Genomic DNA, 23,960 nt, shown 5'->3' with positions numbered 1-23,960 from the left:
GAGCTCCAGAAGAAATGGTTGATGTGAAACAAGTATAATAGTATTACAGATGTATCCAATATAGATTTTAGCTATTAAATGTTAAAACAGCTTGCCATAATGTATTGTTGCCACTGTAGGTGTAAAAATAGTCTATAGTTTCTAAAGACACATTCCTATTCAAGATGTTTGACAGCTGTCTGCAAAGTTCATATTAAATCATTATAGCTACAGTAATGCAATAATGAACACTGCATTTATTGCATGTGCTTGTGTATATAGAAATACAGTATAAATCACGTCACTTAGTATTAGAAAGCTGAACAACTATATTGCATCAGGAGAATATATTTTTTTAAACATTAAAGAAAAACCACCAATCTTTAATATATGTGGAAAGGAAGTGTGGAAAGGTAGGAACATGTCAGTGGCGGTGTTCTGTTGAAAGCCGCAGTGTGTGTGCTCACAGTGTAATCCCCTGGTTGACCATGCAGGGTGCCCTGCTCTATCTAGTAATCCTGTTAGGCCTTCACACCAGGAATTCCATTCAATTAGGACTTGGATCAGCCCTCAGGTTTGTTATGAGCCACACTGCATGTTTTTTGGGCTGACAGAAACACAGACAGGCTGCCGTCTGGGGCCAGGTGTGGGAGGCATGCTGGAAGGCACTTATTTCACTGGTGTATATGTCTCAGAGAATATTTGCAGGAAGTCCCTATGCCTCGTGTTCAAATCATCTGCGCCAGGTGGTAATGAGATTGGCCGTGTTTGTGCGTGTGAATCTCTGTCTGTCCACGGATAATCTCCCATTCTCCCAATGCTCATTTATGGCTGCATGCTCATGAATGCAGGGACTCACACTTTCTCAAAACACGATTCATTACCTCATTGATATGGCTTTTGATTGACTGCTGCCAGTTTACCTCGCCGTTTTGATGCAGTGTTTTTTGAAGCCTTGTTTTGCTATTTTGTGAAATACATGTACTTTAGAACAGTTGCTTTGGCACTCAGGTCCTATTTTGAATCCTTAATCGTGACAGGTTGTATGAGGAGGACAAGCCAAGTATCTCATACAAACTTGCAGTCTAGACGGGAGGTTGTGTTTATTCAATCAAATATTATATTAATATATACAGCAGTAGTCGTTGCAGACACACCTGGTGGAGATCTCTATTAAATGCACCTCATTAGAGATGTTTAGCGTCCAAGACTTTTATTAAGCATTATGAGTGCAATCTGATTGACTACATGTCCAGCTGGTAACACACAACTTTAATAGCTCGCGTGTCAGCCCTGTATATATGCCTGTAGATTAGAAACAATATTGAAACAGATAAAACAGTGCGTCACATACTATACATTCATACATTAACACAAATACCTGTACAGACAGTACTTTATGTATGGAGTTTCCTTGCTCACAATCACAGGACGGTGTAATTTCACCTGGCCTGTGCCGCTGACCCACCTCTAATCCCTTTCCGCTGACATTCCAGTGGGACAAGGGGAGTGTGTGTGCGTCTGTGTGTGTGCTGTATGAAATAAGCCATTTGCACTGACCCCATCCGCTTCTCCAGGTGCAAATACTTAATTGTATCAGTTTCAGCTGTGCAATGCAAATCACGCTTTATATTATTCTGCTCTATATCCACAAGTGAGTGAGAGAGCTGACATTGAGTGAAGGCAGAGTACACCTGGACAGGTAGCCAGTTTATCATAGGGCACAATGTAGAGACAGACAAACATCCACGCCAGTGGCAGGCCGTGGTTTTGGTAGATAGATAAAACTTTTAATTATTTAAATATATATTAATTATATATATATATATATATATATATATATATATATATATATATATATATATATATATATATATATATATATATATATATATATATATATATATGTTTGATTTACAATACAGAGTAGAGTGAAGATATGTGTTGTTTTTTTTTACCACTGATAGTTTTAAAGATGAACTGGACTGACTCAAAAGTTTCTTTTGTTTTCTTACCCGTTAAACGTTTTATTTGGGAGTTTTACTGTACCGATGTGAGGTATATGTCAATCTGAATGAATCAAGGAAATTAAATAAATCTTTAATCTGATTTTGAAATGTCAAAATCCTAGTTTACCAAATGAATAGCTGTTTATTTTAATAATAAAATATCTCTGACAATAGTTATATTCCCCTAGTTACAGCTGTAATCTTCCCCTCCTTTCATTGACGCTGTTAGCAGAGAACATGTAGGTACAAGTATATTATGGATCAGCGAGCATGTCACCATTAAATGAACACCATAGGTTCTAAGGTCATGGGGGTGAACTAAGCCCTTCATGGAAAAAGGATTAGAAATTACACATGAGGGTAGAAAGCCTGAGAAAGCTGCTGGCCATCCTGGAAAGAGGAGAATGAAGAAGATAAGTTAAGAGGCTTTTATTCATGTTACACCAAAAGCCTTGTGAATATTTGCAACGCTTTTGGTGTGAACGTAGCATTAGTTTGTTTCCAGACTAACATTTTCCAAGCAGCAAAACAGCTGCTCACACCAATACACAGTGAAACCAAATGTGTTCAGCAAAGTCCACTTCATTTAGTGCACAGAGCAAAACTGGGACACAAAGAGTCACATTTACCTTCCTACATCTGGCATTGGACTCCTCACATCCCCGGAGAGTCTTAAGAGCAAATTAGTTATTGAATTCATGTTAGAGATTGCAATGTAGACTGTCAAACAATGCAACGCCTTCTACTTTTGCTATGTTTTAGAGAGATAAGATATATAATGCAATGCCAAATAATGTTGTTGTTACTTTTAATTTAATTTCCTAATTTGAACACTGTTTAAATTTCATTTCATTTCCTGAATTTCCTGCAGTTATTGTATTTTGACAACCAATTTCACCTTAATAAAGTATCTATCTATCTTGATTGAGAAAGTAGAAGTTGTGGACTGTTGGAGTCCACATCAACAATAAAATGGACAGGTCAACCAACACTGGTGTCCTCTTGTTCCTTCAGCTTGTGCAACAAGCTCTGGTTTTCTCCGCGCTGTGGCTTCTGGCTGTGGTGTGCAGAGCAGGAGGCATAACAGCTGGTGGCAGCAGCAGAATTAAGAAGCTACTCAAGAAGGCCAAATGTGTGTTCACACTGGACAATCTGGAGGCCGTGGCTGAGAGATCATGTTTGAGCCATCCCAGATTACAACTCCAGATTACAACTCTGTAATGATCTTAGGCAACTGGGCACTTTATTTATTACGTACTAATAACTGGATTATTCTTATAAAGAACTATCTGCGCTGTACACTTCAAAAGAAAAAGAGAAAGCATTGGTGATATTTGTAACAAACATCTACCACTACAGAACGGCCTCTGTAGAAAACAGAGTGAAAAGTTGGCCGTCATAGAGGGAGCCACATTTAAATATGGATCTAACAGCTCACATTTTCAGAAATGGTGGTGCAAGCAATGAAAAATGAGAGCTGATAAAGTTCAAACCCTGATTCCTCGCTCACATTCACACAGCTGGTAAATCATGTGAAGGGGATAAAATGTCTAATACAAATTTTATAGGTAGGTCATGTGACTAACTGAGCAACTCTATCCACTGCGGTTGAAAGCTCCTGTAGTTGTGTAGTGCGGCTGTAGCTCATGGGGAGAGTGGTCGTTCTGAAACCACAAGGTTCCATCCCTGTTCTCTCCATGGTTTGCATGTTGAAGTGTCCTTGAAGAGTCAAGACACTGTACCCACAGTGTTTCACCGGGCTCTTCACAGCAGCCCACTGCTCCTTCATTACTAAGGATAATAAGGATTACTAAGGATAATTGAGGATTATAAATTAAAAAAATATGAGAACCTTCATCTTAACAGTAGTGCGCACACTAGCAGGTGTTAAAGGCTAAAAGGTTCATAGCAGGTAAAGACGAGGTGAAAACACTCTGTAGTTCGAATAAACATGAATAAAACATTCTATGATTAGTGACTAAAGAGACAGGTTTTACTTATACAGCCCTGTCATTCAGCACAAGCACAAAAGAAAGGGTGGGTGTCAACTGCAGAATGACAACGATCAACTGTTTCCATTTCCCCTTTAAGAAGGGACAGAGGTCAGGAGGAAACTCTTATCTGAGAATACGGCTGCCTGTACTGATAATGTAGGCAAACACTGCAGAGGAATCACTCTGCAGTTACAAACTGCTGCTGCTTTATTGGCCCCACGCTCAGTCTGGAGCATGGAAAGTCAACCATCAGCAGAAAATCACAGAATACAGAAAACAAGTATAGCAACATGACATGAACTTCATTTGTAATATGAAAAGTGATACATCTACAGATACAAACATATAAATGTATATTTACATACAAGTTGGCACAAAATTGGCATGCAACTGTTTTCACATTCTTTGTACAAAAGTTTGCCAGATGTCAAGTGAAGGCAACTTGTGAAACATATTTTGAGTTAATACAGAATCTTGAATTTGTCAAATATTGCCTGCAATAAGCTGAAACACTTCTTAGCCTTCAACTGTTGATGGAACAAACTGGATATGTGTCTGTAAATCAGAATTAGAAGCAATGTTGCTTTGGAAACCTGCTGAAACAAGACAGATAAGAAAGGGATAGAGAGTGAGCAACAATGAGAGGGGAAGTGGGCAACCTCCTCCATGTCTCTGGAACTGCAGAAGCAGCATTTTCTCAGCATGATGGATGAGACACGTGTCATAGTCCAGACCCTGAGATCTGTGTGATTGCAGCAGGAGACGTGTAATCAGTGTGTGTGATGCACCAGCTGACACCGACGTCAAGGCCTTTCTTGATCTTTTTTTAGCATCTATAGCAACAATGCTAACTCTCTCACGCAATGTTTTCAAAATGTTGTTCCATAGCATTGTAGGAAGTGTAGTTTAGACACAAAACAATAGCCACGTTGAGCTACTGGTCATACCACACCAACTAAGGTTTAAGAATTCTGCTTTTCAGGAGGCCTCAGTTGTTTCTTCTTTCAATATTCACATAGTCTGGCTTTAAGGTAGACAATGTTAAACTACTAAGATAATAACATGTGTGGTTATAGAGAGCCGCTGACATGCTCACAGTTTGTCACGTCACAGCTACTGTTCTATAGAGATAGACATAAGCACAATAACAAATTGCCGCTCCTACTTGCCATGACAAGGTCAAAGTTAGGCCACAAGATGGAGACCAACAGAAAGAAAAGGGACTGCAAATTGAGCTGGTAAATGCTCTCCCCAACCTCAGTCCTGTCAGTGGTGGAGATTGTATTTGTGTTGAATTGTGGGACTTCAGTTGGCATTTCAACAGCTGGGAGGCATGACAGGGGCATCTGAAAGCAATCCAGCGCAGCCTGGACTGGAAGTAACAGAGTATATGAACATTAATCAATTTAGAAATGCACCTGTCAATAGGTGGGAAGCTCACCAAAGCCAATAAGAGCTAGATATTGCAATAACCAACCAGTGAGCAGCAGCACGAGGACATTGTTGAAGACTGTGGGGCTCATGTGAACCATAAAGACTGAACTAGTCCTCTGAACTTTGAAGGTTTAATACTTTCAGTATAAACTGTGCAGATACCTTCGGTATCGCTATAAAATCCATCATCCGGACCAACCTTGGATGATAACATGGCCATGTGTCATGTGTCATCACTGCTGCTCACTGAGTCATTCGTGAGTCAAACTTTGTCAATAAAATTTCAGGTCTGTGTGTTGACTGCACAACAGCTGTTCCACAGTTTAAGCATGTTTTCCTCTGAAGGGACAGTGGAAACTAATCCCTGAGACATGAACAGGCATTTCTACCTTCTGTTTTATGAAACCGAGCTCACTGTTTTCCACCACATGATATGAGTGATTTAGTTCATTTTAGCTGAAATGCATTCACATTATTCAGAAAAAGAGGAGAACCCCCATTTTCATGGTGAAACTTCTAAAGAACACCAAGCTAAATTCAAAATCCCTTCAAAATGAAATGAGATTTGTTTTTGAGAACAATCCACCAGAGAAAACATCAATATCATGACTAACAGTCTTTGACCTCAGCTCTGAACCGCATTGCTCTACATCAAACTTCGATATCAAATAAATATTATGTTCATGCACATCAATGACATACAGCATGGATTATCGACTCACACGTGCGACTTCAAATCCTAAAGATTTAGACAAAACACATTCTGGCAAAGTTAGTCTGTTCCTCTTTTTGCAGTCTTTAAGAATCATTGATTTGTTGAACCTTTAGAGGAACCCAAAACACTGCTTTATCACTGTCTTTACCAATGTTGTTGCAAACAATCCAGAAGACACAGAGCAACATTATCCTCTTGCTAAAGGTCTGACAAAACGGTAGATGAGAAATGGCGCTGATGAGATGAGATGAGCCGATGATGCCTATTGTAGGGAGAGTACTTTTGCACATGCTGTGCGATGACGGACTATTACAAACAGGAGGTGTCGTTCACTCGTATTGCTTCCTCCTGGATCAACCAGATGTACCATTCAGCAAAGTGCATGTTTTCATGTGACATGCTTTCTGTTTGGCAACATTTCATTTTCTCGTCATCCACGGGTATAATGAGAAAATGTCAGGGTAGAATCCAGCCAGTCCACTGCCCACCCTTCAGTTCACTTTTCAAAGCCCGCTTGAGATGGTGAAGGAAGCCATGCAGAGTGACAAAGTCAGTGTGTGTCTTTGGGAGAGCCCCACAGTGCTGCTGGGTGAGGAGGTGGTGGTGAAGGTAGCATCCGTTTGGTTCCAGGGCATTGGTAAATTACAGATGTTTCCCTCACAGCAGGCAGTGCACACCTTGATGGGAAGATCATGGACAATGTTAAGCACAGGTAATATGCAACAACAGCATATTGGGACAGTTATTTAAAACTTGATTTATATCATGACATACAATCACAGCAACACGTGATGGCAAAAATAAGAAAACCCTGATAGGGGGACTAGATGGTTGTACTCTTCATATGCCATATATGAACCCTGTCCCAAAAAACTCTTTCAATAGTTTCAATTCAATTGACTTTGCATCGCCCGAAATCCCAAATAACAAATTTACCTCAGAGGGCTTTACAAGCTGTACTTATGCAGCATCCTCTGTCTCTGGACCTCATATCAGCAACCCCCCCACACACACACATACACACACACACACACACACGCACACTCTATTCCATTTGATTTTGGTGGGGGTAGATACGTAATAAGAACCTGGCAATAATAAGTAATACTATTTTCCACCTTGTTTCCTTCATGACCAATTTCAGTGCATCCTGTGGAGAGACAGTCTTCCAGGGCCACACAGCGTTTGGTCACCGACACACTGTCCCCCTTCACATCTATGATGTGCCGCGTGTAGCAGTATTTGGCTTCTGGAAAACATAGAAAATAAAGCACAAACATGTACCTGTATAAGTTTGGGAGTAGAGTTGGGTGGTATGGTCTGAAACAAATCACGTTATCATTTTTAAGCACAGACGGTACCGGTATATTTCTTGGTCTATTTGCCTTTTCTAAAATGTTATAATATGAATGTTTTTGAAGCTGGAGAGCACTGGTGTGGCAACATGAAAAGTCAGTATAAACTGTAAAAAATGTGAAATGTTATCTTGTTACTTTGTTGGTATCATCTATGGTGGTTCTTTGCAGAAAACACACAATTACATTAATTAGGAATTACATTTTTGCATCGCAGTCACTGTGATTACTGGGATATATATTTTACATGATATATTATAATAAGTGTCTAATTCAGTTGGTTGTTCCAAATGTTTTAAGGTTGATCCTCCACAGCTCATTCTTCATACAGATATTCATATTAAGTTAAATACAGCCAAATATACACTTATATGCTTTCAACAAAAATAAGAGTAAAGCAAGTAAAACAAACATGGTGCAGACATTACTGCGTAAATGTTGCCAGGGGACTTACCACGAGGGCAGAATACATCTGGTGCCCAGCGATTGCACTCAAAGTTGTCTCGTGCATCTTCACAGGTGAAGCACTTGAATCCACCAGGAAATGGAGTGGCTGGGGAAAAACGTAACCATCACATCCAATCCAACATTCAGCACTAAACTAAACTAGTAGCAGTAGTAGTAGTAGTAGTAGTAGTAGTAGTAGTAGTAGTAGTAGTAGTAGTAGTAGTAGTAGTAGTAGTAGTAGTAGGAGCACTTGCTCTGTAGATGTTTTGATCTGCTATGTGACTGGAGAGTTAACAGTTTTGAGGCAGAAAAAAATGAAAGAAAAGTGGTTGAAAGTAGACACTTACTTGAGGGGTGGAGCTGTATGATATCTTGTTCAGTAAAGTCTCTGGAGTGGGCGCTGTTCAGAAGGTCTGGGATGACGGTCAGCAGTAGGACCCAGGCCACTGCAGGCCAGGGCTCCATTGCTGGTTGCTATTGTTTCACACATGCAGCTTTCTGATTGTTGAAAGCCAACCAAATACCTAAGAAAAGAACATAAAGACAGGGATTGTTAGGTCATGGCTGCTTAAGCACCGATAAACTCCAGTTTATAGTAATGTGTGCACACATCATCTTTGGTGTATTTGCATCATTATTATTGTGTCTATGCACTGCGACTACACTGGGCACTGTGACTGTAAAGAAAGTAGCATTTTAATGGCACTCTATAGCACTTTGTAGTTTTGCCCTCTTGAAGAAATTGTACTCATGACACTGCCCATAAGGTAAAATACTCATGTCGTTGTGCCATATGTTATCAGAGATAAAGAGTAGTAGCCACACATTATTTATAAGAATATAACAAGTTCTTTAACAGTAAATAAATAATCATTTAAATGTTGAATAGGTTTTTGGAATCCCAGTGTAATGGTAAATGGACCTGTTCTTCCATTTTCATACACTGATGACAGCACTAACTAATCATTCATACACTGTAGGAACTGACTACAGGAGCAATTTGGGGATAATTGCTCAAAGACTCATGGACTTGGACTAGCAGAGCCGGGGATTGAACCGCTGATACTGTGATTGAAGGACGGCCCTGTTCAACCACTGAGCTGCAGTCACTCCTTGCTTGTAGAGTAACTAGTTTAGTGGTCTAAATCTGTAATGTCAATAAAATAAATAACACTTTTGATTGAAGTTTATGAAGGATGAACACAGACATCAGTCAGTATCAGTTCTTCCTCCTGTCCTCCCTCCTCCTGGTGTGTGTCAGCTAGGTTTCCAAAATTAAACTATAAGACAAACAGACTACAGACAATCAGTTTCTTTTTCAGCTTGCGAGCTTGCGAGCTGTGCTTGTGTAAACACAGCGGTGGTGGATGAGAGACTGCAGACATAGCTGATTGAATTAGGTTTCACTTTGTTTACATGTCTGTGCTTGTGTGTTGAATAGAAGTGAGACAAACACCAATATATGACTGATACTGAACAATATGATTTTTAAATCAGATGGGATTTCTAATCATTCCGTTTCCAAGGAGATATTTATCTATTCATCATGTGAATCATTCCCTATTACAGAGTACAACACTTGTTGTTCATATGTATGATAAAGTATCGGCGTTTTAATTGGAACTGTAATTTTCCCTTCACCTGGTTTACCTCACTGTCTCCACCACAGCCTCTCTGCTCTGTATGACTAGTTGCGTGTGTGTGTGTGTGTGTGTGTGTGTGTGTGTGTGTGTGTGTGTGTGCGTGTGTGTGTGTGTGTGTGTGTTTTAAAGGAGCTGCAGTCCTGACCATGGATTGAGAGTGGATCTGCGCTGTTGAGCATGATGATACACGAAAACATAAACACTTATCAATACCTCCGCTCCGGCTGCAAATTAATGAAAGCTTTGGAAAAGACAAATAATTGTCCTATGATTTTAGAGACACCCCCACGTTTAGACCATATTTTACCAATATTTTAAATATTGGCTTTCAACTGAGAAATTTGGTTTCTTTACCTCTTCCAACTTTTGTAAAATTTTGAGTACATGCATGGTTTTGGTCCCTCTCATGCTGCGTTCACAGCAAACACAGAGCTAATTATACGTGCGAGAGCTTAGCTCTACAAAAAGAAATCAAAATGCTTTTTTTCAAATAAGTTTTGACAAAGAAAACATCTTTTTTAAATATTCTTGAAGCTGTTTCATTGCACACACATTGTGTTTTACCTGCTACATTTAACTTATTAATGTTCGATTTGCATTCTCAACAGCTCACTCCTGACTGAAAAAGCTTTAGCAGTGACATTATATTTTGTCACTTCTGCAGTGCTTTGAATTGGAATGGAGTTTGAAATCTGAACTGAGCTAATTACTTCCTTTATTATATGGTGAAATAATAATGTGACCATTAATCAAAGGATGAAGACATTCCAATGGCCAGAGATTGCTTCATCCTTGTTTACACCAGAGTATAGACGTATGGTTGTCACTGGCAAAGTCCAGAATAGAGCAGGAGCTAACAGAACTGGGACTAGTTTCATCCATCACCCTGCAGGTAAACTCAGGCCAGACTGGGCCCACTGTGAACATTGGCTCATTCAACAGCCAGGATACACAGAAGAGCTTGTCTTATAGACAACACACTGCTCCGACACAGAAGAAAATGGCGCACACAGAACATTTGTCACATGCACTTGACTCTGGTCCTTTGTGCCCTTTTCTCCACTACAGCCAGATGCATTGAAGGCCCTGCAGAAATCTGGACGGGCTCATTATCAATGAGCTAACTCATTGAGCAGCTCACAAAGAGTCTTACGCAAACACTCAGACGTACATTTATCTCTGAAGCTGCCCGAGTAATATTTGGCTTGAAAAGGGCTGTGCTAATAAACCATAGAGGTACAAGGACATGCTCAGTAATGCTGGGTATTTTAAACCAGGCAGTGTAAATGCACATTAAGAGACAAGCGCTCAGCTGAAACCCTTCTCATTGGGCCTCATTCACTAATATGTCACAAAATTACTGTCAGTTTCATGACATATGACATAAGAAGCCTCCCAGTCAAAGCATTTCCTATGATTGTACTTTAACTTGGAGTGACAATAAACATCTTCAATCTTCATTCAGAACAGCTTTGCTGCTACTTGTACTGACCTCTGCTAAGGGAGTACAGTATGTAAAATAACGGCCCTGTCAGTTTACCCCAGTTGCTTGTTAAACCCAGATGGCATCCCTCTTTTGTGTTACACGTTATGTATGGGATAGGGAGGCTAAGTTACATCTGCTTTTCCCAGTTTGTGCATTGGGATGTTATGTTGAACGCACAGACCCATAAAACACACTGAACACCTGGGTGTGTGTGACCAGTTATACCCTATCCAAGACACGCCTGGATGGTTTGGAGAGCGCATCTCCCAAGCCTATAGGCAGGCAGGAAGAGACCCCCTCACTCTACAGTGTTGGCAGCTTTGTTCAGTGGGAGAAGTGATGAGGACATATGTAGGGCGGCTTTGTGGTCAACGCCGTGTCCCTTCATACAGTTCTCTTGTTGACATCTCGGCTCCTTCTCATGGTCTGTGCTCAATGAAAGAACACAGAACTTGTGGAAAGAGTGTGTGTGTGTGTCTGCATGTGTGCGTGCACGCGCACGTACACGCGTGTGTGTGTGTGTGTTGGTTATTTTGCATCTCTCTGACCGCCTCTCTGGGCTCGATAGATCTAAATGTCCCTGTGCTCCTTGATGACCCAGTTCATGTGGTGTATAATTTGTCTACTGCTTGTTGTTCGCAGGGATAGGCCATCAGATCAGTTACATTCATTTGGTTGGCTGGGGGACCAATACTTCTCCACTCTGAGTTTTAGTGAAGTAGGTGGTCTGTAACCTTCAGTCGTTCAGGATCAGTGTGAACTCAAACTAGTATGAATAGTGAGTTTTGCATATTTCATTAGGAAATGCAGCCCCAGCAAATCTGTTTGGGATGTACTGAGGTTATTGAGAATAACTTCTGAACAGTTGTCAGCTGGGGAAAATGATCTGCAGACCTGGCAACTTGACATCCTGAGCTGGGCAACAAACTGTGGAAAGTGTTTCCTCTCCTGCAAATGGTGTGAGAACTGGCTTTACCAGATTTGGAGTGATGAGAACAGGCCTGAGATATCACAGCAAGCCTTTTCCAGTTGTGAACAGCGTGGTGTATGTGCACGCAGTAGTGATGTGTCTACAATTAATTGGAAAAGTGCATGAGGGATTAAACAAAGATTACAATCACTATAATACACACATTTAAGATGATTTGCCTACCATTTAGGCTGCAATGAAAACCTACAGAAATTCCCACATGAAGCACAGCTTTTGTCCATCAACAAATCTATTTAGCATGCTCATAGAATTTAACGCTGAGGACATTAAGTAAGTCTGACAACCGCAGACAGAGGGCCGAGTCTCATCATTGAACTTAAAGTGGCGGAACAGTACAGGACAGTATTTGGAAGTACAGGACTTTATCCCCTCCTGTTGTTCCCAAGCAGTGCTGCTACTCCACAACACTACACATTCAGTACCGATCAGCCTAATCCAGTCACTTTCTTTTGAAGTGCTCCACATAAACTCTCTCACTTTTAATCCTCAGCTCAGCTTGCTACATGGAAGTTGTTCCCATTGTCATACCAAGCAATTCTGTAAGCAACCAGAAACAAAGCCTTTATTCATGCAACACGACGACACAATGAAAAGTGTTGGTCTTATGTGTAACCAAACCGCAAACAAATGTAAACGTAACATGGATCTATTAAATGTCAACAATAAATAGCTGAAGTTGTTAATAAATGTAGACGAGTAAAAGTACAAGATCTTCCTAAGAGATGGGGTCTACTAGGAGTATAAAGTAACATCAAATGCAAATACTAGTCGTAGTACAAAAATATAATAGTAAAGAAAAAGTACCTAGGAGAGGCTTACATCTGGCAACTATTACAAAAGTGAAAGTAAAAGGTTTCTCATCCCCATCAGATGTAATTTATAAAGTGTTGTATTTCTGTTGCTTAGTTTTGTATTGACTTTACAATCTCAATCATTAATAAGAAAATATGCTGAAGTGTGATTTGATGGATTACATCGTTGGAACATGTTCCATGTATCTACAATGGAAAATGGACTGTACTGGAGCACTCGAAGTGCTTCAACACTACATGACATCATTCACCCATTCATACATGATGGGAGGAGTCCCCTGCCCATCAGGACTAACCAACATTCACAATGGTGCTGTTCTGAGGCTTATGGCCGGCCAGGATTTCTTCTGTTGTCACATTAAATGCTACTCTTACAAACCTTTAATCTTACTGCATATTCCTGGAGTCAGCAGGAGGATCCTAAAGTGTGATCTCCTTTCATAGATGGATAGTTACGTGGCTGGATTATTTGGAAGAGAGAAGGACAAATTGGTAAGAAAATTAAAGCAACAGTTGAAGGATGCATGCCCGCACGCACGCACACACTTACGCGCGCATGCACACACTTCTAGAGATGACTTTTGTGGGGAGAAATGAACTGAAACCAGGTCACATATTTTCTAACTTTCGCCAGAAGCAATAACTGCTGAAGGTTTTACATAGTGGACGTAGACTACATTGAAAAACAATATATCCAAGGAGGTTTGTAGTCCCTCAACAGATTATTTCTGTGTGTTCCCACTACAATATGTACATCTTCCTACACAAGGAACACCTGGAGAAAATACCCTGTAGGCTGTCATCTTTCATGATATGGAGGATTCTTCTTGTCATGAAATATTGTGTTTTGTGTTGTGTCCAAAAAATGGCCAGATGAGAAGCTAGTCTGCTGGATGTGACACCTCTTGTCACAGGACAGCAGGTTAGCGGCAGTGGGTTTGAGTAAGTGACAAAGGAGCGAGAAATTAAATCATGTTTTTCTTCCATTGTTGTTGCTCCTCTGCTCACTCTGTGATCTATGTGCAGTTTACACATTCCTCCAGAACACCTGTGGACTGTTGTGGGCACATACCAGCTCAGGTCTGAGAGCCTGCATGAGAAGCAGAGGATGCCAACCAAATCCCTTTGAAGGTTGTGTGGGACATGTGTTTTTCCTGCTATGGTAAGGTTGAGTTACACAGAGATGCGAGAGGGGATAATGCAGCTCCGTGACAGCTGCAGGGCCCTGCTGAACTGGATGGAAATGAACACTGAGACTCAGTTAAATAGGCAGAGGGAGCAAACTCGGATTTAGGGGATTGACTGGTGACTGCCCCATTTTTGTGTCTGGGATTGAGGTGATAAAACAGATCAGTGACTTTAGCATTCCAGGGAATAAGCTTTGTACAGTACCTGCTGCAGACATACAGACTTGCTGGTGAACATAGACTTCTAAAGATATTTGAGTTGGTGAAGACCAAAACAGAGCTAAAAGAGAGAGAATATTGGAAATGTATAGCCAACATGTAACCAACATAGAATAAAGTATACTTTGTGTTTTTGGATTATCTTAAATTCATCTTAAAAGTATTTTATTTTGAGGTTAGAGTTGCTTTAATTCATTTTGTAATAGATTGATGTAGAATCCTCTTCAACCATGAGGCACTGCCAGCTTCTCTTCATTCTGCCAGGAGTATCCGTTAACTATAAAGCCATTCTTGTTAAATGGGTACATTTGAAGTATCAAAAATGTACAAAAGTGTGAATCCTAATGAGGTTGAGTAAATATTTCAAACTTAACTTTGAGCTGATAATTAATATATGTTTGTCAAAATTCTGAAATGAACATATATTTAGTTTTTTTTAAAGGGCTAAACTATTCATACAAACGACCTGACAACACATTTCATTTAGCTGACTCTTTCATCCAAAGTGACTTACAATAAGTGCATTTATTGTAAGTAGCTGTTTAGAAAGTCTGGTTTGGTTTTCTCCAATTAAGCCCAGTAATCTCCTGCAGACACCTTTGCTGTGAGCTGTAAATCATAACCCCAGAACTCATTCCTTTTCTGGAAATATGAGAGCTTTACTTCCACTTTCTTCCACCGACCTGAGTAGAGAACAAAAAGGCAGAATTAGACACGCTGCATTAAGCTGGAAACTGTGCAATCCCAACTTCAAAAGACAACCAAGAAACACAACCAGCATCTAACCTGATGGAGTCACATTCAGAAAAGAAAAACCGAAGCATTTTGTTGTCAAACGTGAAGATTTATGAAATCTTTTCTTATTTAATTCTGAAGACCAATGTTTCAAAAAGACACAACTGTGATATTACTTTTAAGAATTGTGATTATTAATGGATTATTTGTGCTCCATTCACAGAGAAATGAGAATGTTGCTTCAGTGCCGGCTACTACAGCTACTACTACGAGTAAATGATTCATGCAGTAAACGTGCTCAAGTTCAAAGGGGATCATCAAAGCAGAATCCTGCAGGGACTTCATCCGCTCTGCTTCTGACAGGCTGAAGCCTCCGCTGAATGCACAACAGCTCACAAACATGTAAACCATGTCAGGATGTATGCACCATCTTGCAGATATTCAGGGTAATTAGCAACAACAAGAAAGCATAAATAAAATGTATGAATTGAGGAATTACAATCAGCTCTCATCTCCACTTCTGAAAAATGTATGAATTTGATTAGTTCCCAGACCCTCTGAAAGGGTCTTCTTCTATTTGTGTCCATGTCGCTCGGTAAACAAAATCTCAGACATTTGCACAATGAGTAAAATGCAAGCTGCAGCAATAAAACTCACAATAACTGGGAACGTTGACATTAAAGAGTCCGTTACTGAATGCATGAAGAGGCTGTGCGAGGGAAGCGTTTAGCTGTGACATGGGAGGGCAGGAGAGCAGCAGAAGGTTGACAGCAGGATCCAGACTGGATGACATGGGGGAGCAAATGTCCCGCAGTGTGGCGGCATTACATACAACCAGTTCTAGAACCTGTTACTGAATAATCTGTGCTCCTCTCACACATGGCATGCTGGGTCAAGATCATTAAAGTCAGTGTACAACCAGTGGCGGACTGGCCGACATCCCGGTAAGCCGACGGGGTTGGGCCGGCCCGATACCGGCCCTCCTCCATCACCAACCAGCCCTCCCTCTGCTTCACAGAACACGTTAAATGTACTCTAACACATTAGGTTGATCACTTCCTAATATTTATACTTCTCCTCGCGATCTGTCTATCTTCACACTCATGGTTTCCATCATCTTCTTTACTGCTCTAATTTATTCTGTCACTCTAACTTTGTTTTAGGTGTTGTTAAATGTCAATCACTCGAGCCTACTCAACACTTGCGTCACTCGCTCGCAGACAAAGCTGTTTTTGAGCTGTTTTTATATTTTTGAACCATTTTTCATGCACCTTAAAACACCCCTACACACACAAACACAAAATCACACACCCAGCATGCAACTCTACTGATACCACTGCTGTTCACTATTGTTGGCCGATTGTTGGCTTCTTGCCAAAAGCTGACCTTAAGCCCCCACACAGAAAGAAGCTGTAAACCTCGGGGAAACACTGTAAATCACTTTATTTGGGTGACTTACCAGAAGGAATAACAGGAAACGACACGTACCTCCTGAAAATATTAACAGTAGCAGCAAACGTAGTCTATAGGAACACAATATTGAGTGTGAACCTTAAATGAGCACAATAGGACTACCTTCAAGTTAGTTACGTTTAATACAAGACAGCCTCCGAACAAGTAACATTTCAGTGAGATAGGGACTCCAACAATGCATCCTGAATATTAAGTGAAAAAATACAAGTGTTGTGCGTCACATACGTATCATGCACACACTTCCTAATAATATGGTTGAAAATGAGTTTCTCAGTGATTTTGAGATCATTCATTTTTTGAAATCTGAAATTTGAAAGAGTTATAGAAATGATTCTGTTGTACTTATTATGAGTAAACACACCGTGTGTTCATTGTTTTCTTACTTATTTTTAAGTGGTCTTTACCCTTTTGTACAGTCAACAATAAATAATCTTTTTATGAGGAATAAACCAGTCCACTGTATGAATCGTCCACAGCTAATAGGGTAGGCCTACGCTACGCTATTGTAGCATCATTCATAATAGCGGTACGAGAGCTGGAGACATTCTGATTGCAAGTTTCTTGTCGGATTTTTTCAAAGAGTGACCCACCAATTCCCATTTTCTATCTTAGAATTAAAATTGACAGCAAGGCCCCAGACGTTTTTACAACCGTCCCAGTCAGTGTAAAGCATCAAACATTCTAAATGTTATCCGTTTACTTTGTTATTGGCATCAATAGAGGTAAATGGTAAATGGACCTGTACTTGTATAGTGCTTTTCTAGTCTTCCAACCACTCAAAAAGCTTTAACACTAAACAAAACTTCCAGTGTTTGGAATGTCTCCTTCAAAACACTGGACGTTTCTCACTAACATTGCATTTTACAAGATAACAAGAAGAAAAGCGGCCGGTTAGGAACTCTGCATCTCTAGTGGAGAGCTGCATATTTTAGGATGTGGTACACATGGTAGAAAGCTAGAGAACCACTGGTTTGGAGGAAACTCACATGCTCCTTCAAAAGTGGCTCACAAAAAGCAGATACTGAGGAGGGCGTGTCTCAGTAAATTTATAGTAATGACACAAGCAATCCCCTGGAATATCACACGCACATCAGAACAGTCTCCATTCCCCCCAGCTGCTGCTGCTGCTCTGCCTTTATGCTCACCACACCTGGGAGCATCCCCCCCCACACAGCCACAGATGTGGGTACCCCCTCCATCACACCGCCATAATGGAAAGTGTCTGCTGCTAATGAGGGTGAATAGAGTTTCCCTCACAGGCCGCGGACCATTTTTCAGCCCTGTCACCATAAGAGCTCCAGACACTATCCATCACACAGCGGGGCCAGTGGCAGTCTGGTCCTATCCATCACTGCTTCCACACAAAAACATCTACATATAAAACCACCACCTAGAAGGGACTGGATGTAGTGAGATAGCAAGTTAGGTTCAAAATGAAAAATGAAAATGCCTTCACAATAGGTGAATGGAATGTAGTGTGTGATGCTCACAGCATTACTATAACACGTTCAAAGGCCTCAAACTGCAATGAGATCACTTGAACAGCCCAGTGATGAAAAGGCTTTGACATGGGTTTGGGAGAGCAGAGGAAAGGAAGCTGCCAGGCTTCTTTTTTTTTTTTTTTTTGGAGGCTCCTTCGGGTCTGTAAAGTGAGTTCACCCAAAATCTATCCTCTGATGGGACTTCACAGCGGTGTCTTTTCTTATCTGTTCTGTTTCTTATCAAAGTCAACACTTCTTCCATATGTTCCCTGTTGTCTTGATAAATTCACTAGTATGTTAAACATAAATAGTTTCCACAGCTCTAATTCCATCCTCTGTACAGAACATGTTGTCTCTCTCATCACAGACGTCTTTATCCCACTTGGTCCCACTCTGGCGTGTTTACCAGCCGCGACAGTGCTCCTCCACTCACTTTTTCTAGCATCAGCCAGTGTATGTATGTGTTAGCATTTTATTCATTGAGGAGATAAAATAGGACTTCTTCATCACAAGGAGTTTCAGAAGGTCAAATGTTCTATTTTTTACTTTTTAATGCAAAGCTTGGCGCCTTTGCCGGTTATAAAATGCATAGCCAGAATGCAACATGAAAAAGGGGCGGACTGCATTACATGATGATGGGCATGCCTGATTATTTCTAGCATCAGTAATAATAACCGAGGTGAGCTCTAAATAATTTTTGGGCCGGTTTCAGACCTGCTGCGTTTCAATTGTTGTCATTGTAAAAACACTGCGGAACAATGTTTATGTAATAGACATGTAATGTGATAGTATCAATTATCAATTTAATGTGAAGTCGCCAATAGAAATGATACAATATGTTGGAGAAAAATTGAGGATACATTTATTGAAATTAAAATGAAAATTTTTAATCTTAAATGAATTGGTTCTCTCAATTTTAGTCACTATTGAATCAGTTTCATCCTTCATAGATTGAGTCAGCATAACAACTCAAAACGTCAACAAAAAGTCATGATATATTACTCACTCATTACTTTTGTCAAAATGGTTTCTCTCTTAATTTTTGTAAGCCATTTTTATATGTGTTATAAAACAAAAACAACTGGCTCACATGAGACTGTTAAGTTAAAAACACTCAAACCAGTAAAAAATATTTGAAAATAAAAGCTTTTCGGTCTCTTAAAAAACATAGCTTTTGTTCACTGGACCAACAGATTTATCTGAATCCTCCTTAAAGTAAGTCGAGTGGCTTTGCAGCTGGATGGGGCCCTGCCATCAGGGGCCCAACAAGACTCGGGCATCCAGCAACAGCAGAGCAGCCAGAACGTGCAGAGATTCCTGCAGAAACGCTTTTCTTCCTTCATAGTGTCTATTTAATCATTTTCATCTATTGTCATGCTGATTGAATAGCAACACAAAGGCCAACGCAGCAGCCAGATAACTTCACAGCGAATCACAGCCACTGAAGCTCTGCTCTTCCAGTCAGAGGCTCAGAGGTTATCCGTGTCTGCGAGCGGACGGAGTGAGCGTGCTGAGCACTTGTGAGTAGTTTCCTATCTTTTCTTTGACCTAAATGATGTAAATAGCTGTTAGTTTACTGTGTTGGTGAGTGCATACAAGGGTTCAGTTTTTTTTGTTTGCGGTTGACTTTTGCTGGTCGGCGTGCTGAAAGCCATTGATGGGTCTCACCAAATTGACAAAGAAGCACGGTATTAACATTTCCCCCGGCTTTGGCTTGATCAGTGGAGGAGGGCAGCATGGTCCACATTAAGTCTGCTGCTGGTACGAACAACGCTGTGGTGAGATTTGGAGACGGGGTTGAAGAGGAGAGCAGCATCGTGTGTCACACAGAAGAAATGAACCTTCTGATGAAACAGTAGCTGAGAGGGAATTAGTCGAGGACAGGGGACAGGACTGCTTCTGACGACACTCAGGAATAATATATATTATAATTGATGTTTTTAGGTTTATTTTTTAGCAAGATGTTATATAGTGACTTGTATTTATGCTGCTGATCTAGAACTATTGACATAATATCTTTAATTCATTACTAATAACAGTACGTATATAATTTTCTATTCTTGCATATTGTATATCATATTGTCATTGCAATGTTGAACAGTGTTTTCGCACATGGCAGATTTTCCTCACTTGGTGCAGGCCTAGTCCTACTCTAGATCCAGTCTGGACACGAGACACATTTTAATGCCAGGAGTGGACGCAGATCGTCCTGTGATGCGAGCGGCAGGGACAGCAGATGGACAAGAGTTTCACGCAGGGTTACAAATGTCGTCCCCAACCTCTGGCAGAAACACACACACACACACACACACACACACATGCACACACACACACTATTAGAAGCACTGAGCCTGTCTAACAAAGCCTCCATGATGTGGGGGTGTTGCCCTGCTTTCCTGGCTGCACCCAATCCCAAAAGCATCTCGTATGCTCTTCATGAGGTGCTGGCGGCCCAGCCCTCTCTGCCTCCCTGTGAGCTGTGTGCATGGTGAAGATCAGCGCTCAAACTACACAAGATGAACACTATGGATTCTCCCCTCAGATTCGAAAATCCTAAACTAAAGGCAGACAAACGGATTGGCATGTAATAAAGTTCATGAGCTATTCATCAGGAATATGTGTTACAACAGAAGCCCTCTGTCTTTGTCCATGAGGCCTTGACAAAACCAAAATAGATCTTATTATGGGGTGTAAATAAAACCAGTCTTTAAATTATCTCATGTTACATTTTGAATGCTCTTTTTAATAAATATATTTGAGCAAAAGAACAAAGGCGCTAAATATTATATTTGATTGTTTTTTTGTTTGTTTTTTATGCCGTCATTGTTTTGAGCTGGAGCTGGATGTGATGGAGCACATGAGGAGGTCAAAGTGGGTAATGCATAGTAGTAGCCATTTCCGAAGACTGTCAGGAAACACCGCCGCTCTGGGCAGTGTTTCCTGACAGTGTTTAGCGGTAGAAAGGAGTCCCCGGAGAGGCTCCTGGCTGATCTCTGGCTGGGCTCAAGCAGCAGCTCTAATCAAAGTGTCTCCTTACTTGAACAGAAGTGTTCCAGCTGTCAAACTCGCTCAGGATCCCGAGGCGCTGAAGAATAGTCTCCCTCCGCGTGGAAACACTCGTCCGCTCTTCTGTCTGTTGTCTCTCGGGATTCTCGTCCCATTGGCGGACCGGCTCGCTCTCACTCCGCAGCTGCTGGAGGAGCAGCTTGTTTTCATTGACGGCAGGAGACGATGGAGAAATGCGGCTTTGCGCCTCTCAGAGGTCGCCTCTCATTGGCCGGTGCGGCCCGGTGGGCGTGGCTTCGGCGGCCGCACCGCCTGATCCGAAGAAGAAGCTGCTCAAACAACTAAAGTGATTAATACGCTTTTATTATAAATTATATATTTTTTTAAATGATGAATACATTGTTTTAAATATGTAAAATCCATTACGTAGCCCACCTGCTTATCCTATATTATCAACAACAAAACTAATGACTTTATATGATCCTTACTGTTTATTCTACATTCTATATGTATTCTATATGATCAATTCCTGATTATTCTGTATATATTCGTTATATCCTCGGCTTCGTTAATTGTTGCACTTCTGGTGGATTCTTATGTGCACTTCCCAGTGCCTGTGCTCTGTGCAATGGCAATTTAGTTCAATCAAAATCAATGAAATAAAAAATGTCCATAAGAAGATCCAAAAAAATCTAGTAATTCTCTGATTCTGCAGTGTGTTTGCTTACACGTGTTTGTTAATTGGTATTACATCTAAGTTAAAAAAAAAAAAAAAAGACAAACTCATAATTTGATCATAGATTTTTCTTTACAATTTAGAAATTCTGAACAAATGCAAACACTGTCTATCCATTTGTGTTTTTATAGATTCTTTTAATATAAACCTCCTTTTAGTGTCCGAACATCAAAATTACTTGGCCTTTTGAAAATGTCAGACTCCAATCAGTATGAATTGGAAATTATTAATAAAAAATTGGATTTAAAAAAAAAGATTAGACAAGATTATTAATGTAAATTTTAATTGGAAATTCTAAAAACTGCAAATACCTTAAATCCATTAGAAGATGCACAATCATACAAATAATAAATATTTAACTTAACAGACAATGTTGTTAATCTTACTCCGTAATATATCTTAATGTATATGTTCTTTTAAAATGTTTATTTTTAGCCAAGTCAAAAGCTCTGTATGTAAACATATTTCAGTAAAGTAACAGGCGGACAGAATATTTGTTGGACATTGAGGAAAATATTCTTTTTAATTTAATTTAATCTGTCAGGCGGGTAAATGCAAGGGAGAGGACCCAAATTTAGATAAATCCATGACAGGTTGTAGGTTCAGCTTCAGGCATTTTCAGATGGCTGAAAAGCAAAGCACAAAGGAACATTGTCAGTCTTGCAAGGAATCAGTGGAAATGGGCCCGTAGTGTAGACACACACAGTCTGAGGGCCTCTGGTGGAGAAGTAGAGAATGGCAGGCCAGCAACAGGACAGCACAGCCTCGCAGACAAAGGTATGTAAAGCATTTTGTAAGTAATGTGTCACTACATTTATCATATTTATCATATATATATATATATATATATATATATATATATATATATATATATATATATATATATATATATAATATTATATACATATATGTTTTTATAGATATATAGATATAATATAAATAGATAGATAAATAATATATACACACACACATATATATGTATTGAGTGTGCATGTGCGTTATTTATATATATATATCTGTGTGTGTGTGTGTGTGTGTGTGTGTGTGTGTGTGTGTGTGTGTGTGTGATAGATAACATGTACATATCAAAAACAAATTGTGCATTAAAACTGTAGTAGTATAATCCATAATGACAGACGTTTTGCATGGGCGCCGGCTGGCACCAATGATGTTCTCTGCAGTGCTGACTCTCAGTCGTTGTCTGTTCTTGTCCTGTTGGGTGGTTGATCCAAAAAACACGGTGGTTCAAAAACACAACTTAAAACACATCTGTTTAGTAGTAGTCTGTGTAAAGTAAAATCACAATGTGGTCATGATAAACTTAATGTCTATTGAAAAAAGTTCCATCTTTTGGAAGCCATGCGAGGAAAATTAGGAAAATAATTATAGTAATTAATATTCTTCGTCAAATCTTATAGTTTTCTCTCCTGTGTTTATGGCAGATATTTGTGAAACAGGCAGAGTACAAAATATATTTCAATTTATAAAAAAATAGTTTTGGAAGGTGATTTTTGTTTTGTGTGTTTTTGTGTTTGTTGTTGAAATATTCATTTTGGTCACAAGAGGCTGAAGTTTGAGTTTTATGAGTGATTTATCATGGCCTGCTTTCTAAAACAGGAAAGCAGGTTCAGTAGAAACTCTGAGATAGTGAACCCTGAGCTGAGGGAAACTCTGCTTTTTGGGTCTCTTCCCACAGTAACTGCTTCTGTGAGCCAGCTTGCATCCTGGTTGTCTTTAACCAACTCAGAGTTTCTCTCTATCTCCTCTTTCTCACAGAGACAAACACGTTGTTTCATCGCCTCATTCATTCAGTCTGTATGAATGTGCATCTTGCAGCACATTATGTAGTTACGGTTTACTTAGAATGGAACAGTTAAAATCTAAATCCTGGTTGATCATTTCTTTGAACAGCATTTTTTGCCCTCACATTCAAGTAGTACTCAGAGTTAGTGCATCTTCAGCTCAGAATCAAAAATGTTCATGTCCTCCTTTTTGTGAGAGAAAGTTATTTCGTATGTAAATATACAATGCTGCAACTCTGTGAAAGGTCAGCGGTCACTTATGGAACATAATTCCTATCACATTGGAGATGATTTGGTCGGACTGTGGTGCAGCTGCATAAAGTAGTAGAAGTTAGTGTTTTTAAATAGAGCGCGTTTAGTGAACTTGTTTATAGCATTTCAGTGACAGTGTTGAACTTTAATACTCTTCTTAGCGGACTCAAAGTGAAGTTCCAAAAAGATCTATCTGTATCAGTC

The 23,960-nt window shown here is 40.0% G+C and overlaps 1 protein-coding gene across 1 annotated transcript; it reads right to left on the bottom strand.

Moving 5' to 3' along the window:
* Window positions 1-5,646: 5,646 nt before the first annotated feature.
* On the bottom strand, window positions 5,647-21,170 carry LOC137783000 (ly6/PLAUR domain-containing protein 6-like). The gene is made up of 5 exons (XM_068572735.1): window positions 20,998-21,170; window positions 8,281-8,457; window positions 7,941-8,039; window positions 7,250-7,380; window positions 5,647-6,808 (listed from the first exon to the last, which is right to left on the bottom strand). The coding sequence occupies exons 2-5, from the start codon at window positions 8,396-8,398 to the stop codon at window positions 6,635-6,637; spliced, it is 522 nt and encodes a 173-aa protein (XP_068428836.1). The 5' UTR covers window positions 8,399-8,457; window positions 20,998-21,170; the 3' UTR covers window positions 5,647-6,634.
* Between the last annotated feature and the right edge of the window lie 2,790 nt (window positions 21,171-23,960).

Source organism: Clinocottus analis, unplaced genomic scaffold, assembly GCF_023055335.1.
Source record: "Clinocottus analis isolate CAN_PGR_092001 unplaced genomic scaffold, fCliAna1.0.p SCAF_12, whole genome shotgun sequence".
NCBI classification, from domain to species: domain Eukaryota; kingdom Metazoa; phylum Chordata; class Actinopteri; order Perciformes; family Cottidae; genus Clinocottus; species Clinocottus analis.
This window is presented reverse-complemented; position numbering and strand designations above follow the sequence as displayed.

Coding starts and splice junctions, on each gene's coding strand:
- LOC137783000 (XM_068572735.1), bottom strand. CDS start 8,398: ATGGAGCCCTGGCCTGCAGTGGCCTGGGTCCTACTGCTGACCGTCATC. Junction 8,040..8,280: donor CATACAGCTCCACCCCTCAA/GTAAGTGTCTAC, acceptor GTTTTTCCCCAG/CCACTCCATTTCCTGGTGGA. Junction 6,809..7,249: donor TTGGTCATGAAGGAAACAAG/GTGGAAAATAGT, acceptor CTTCCCATCAAG/GTGTGCACTGCCTGCTGTGA.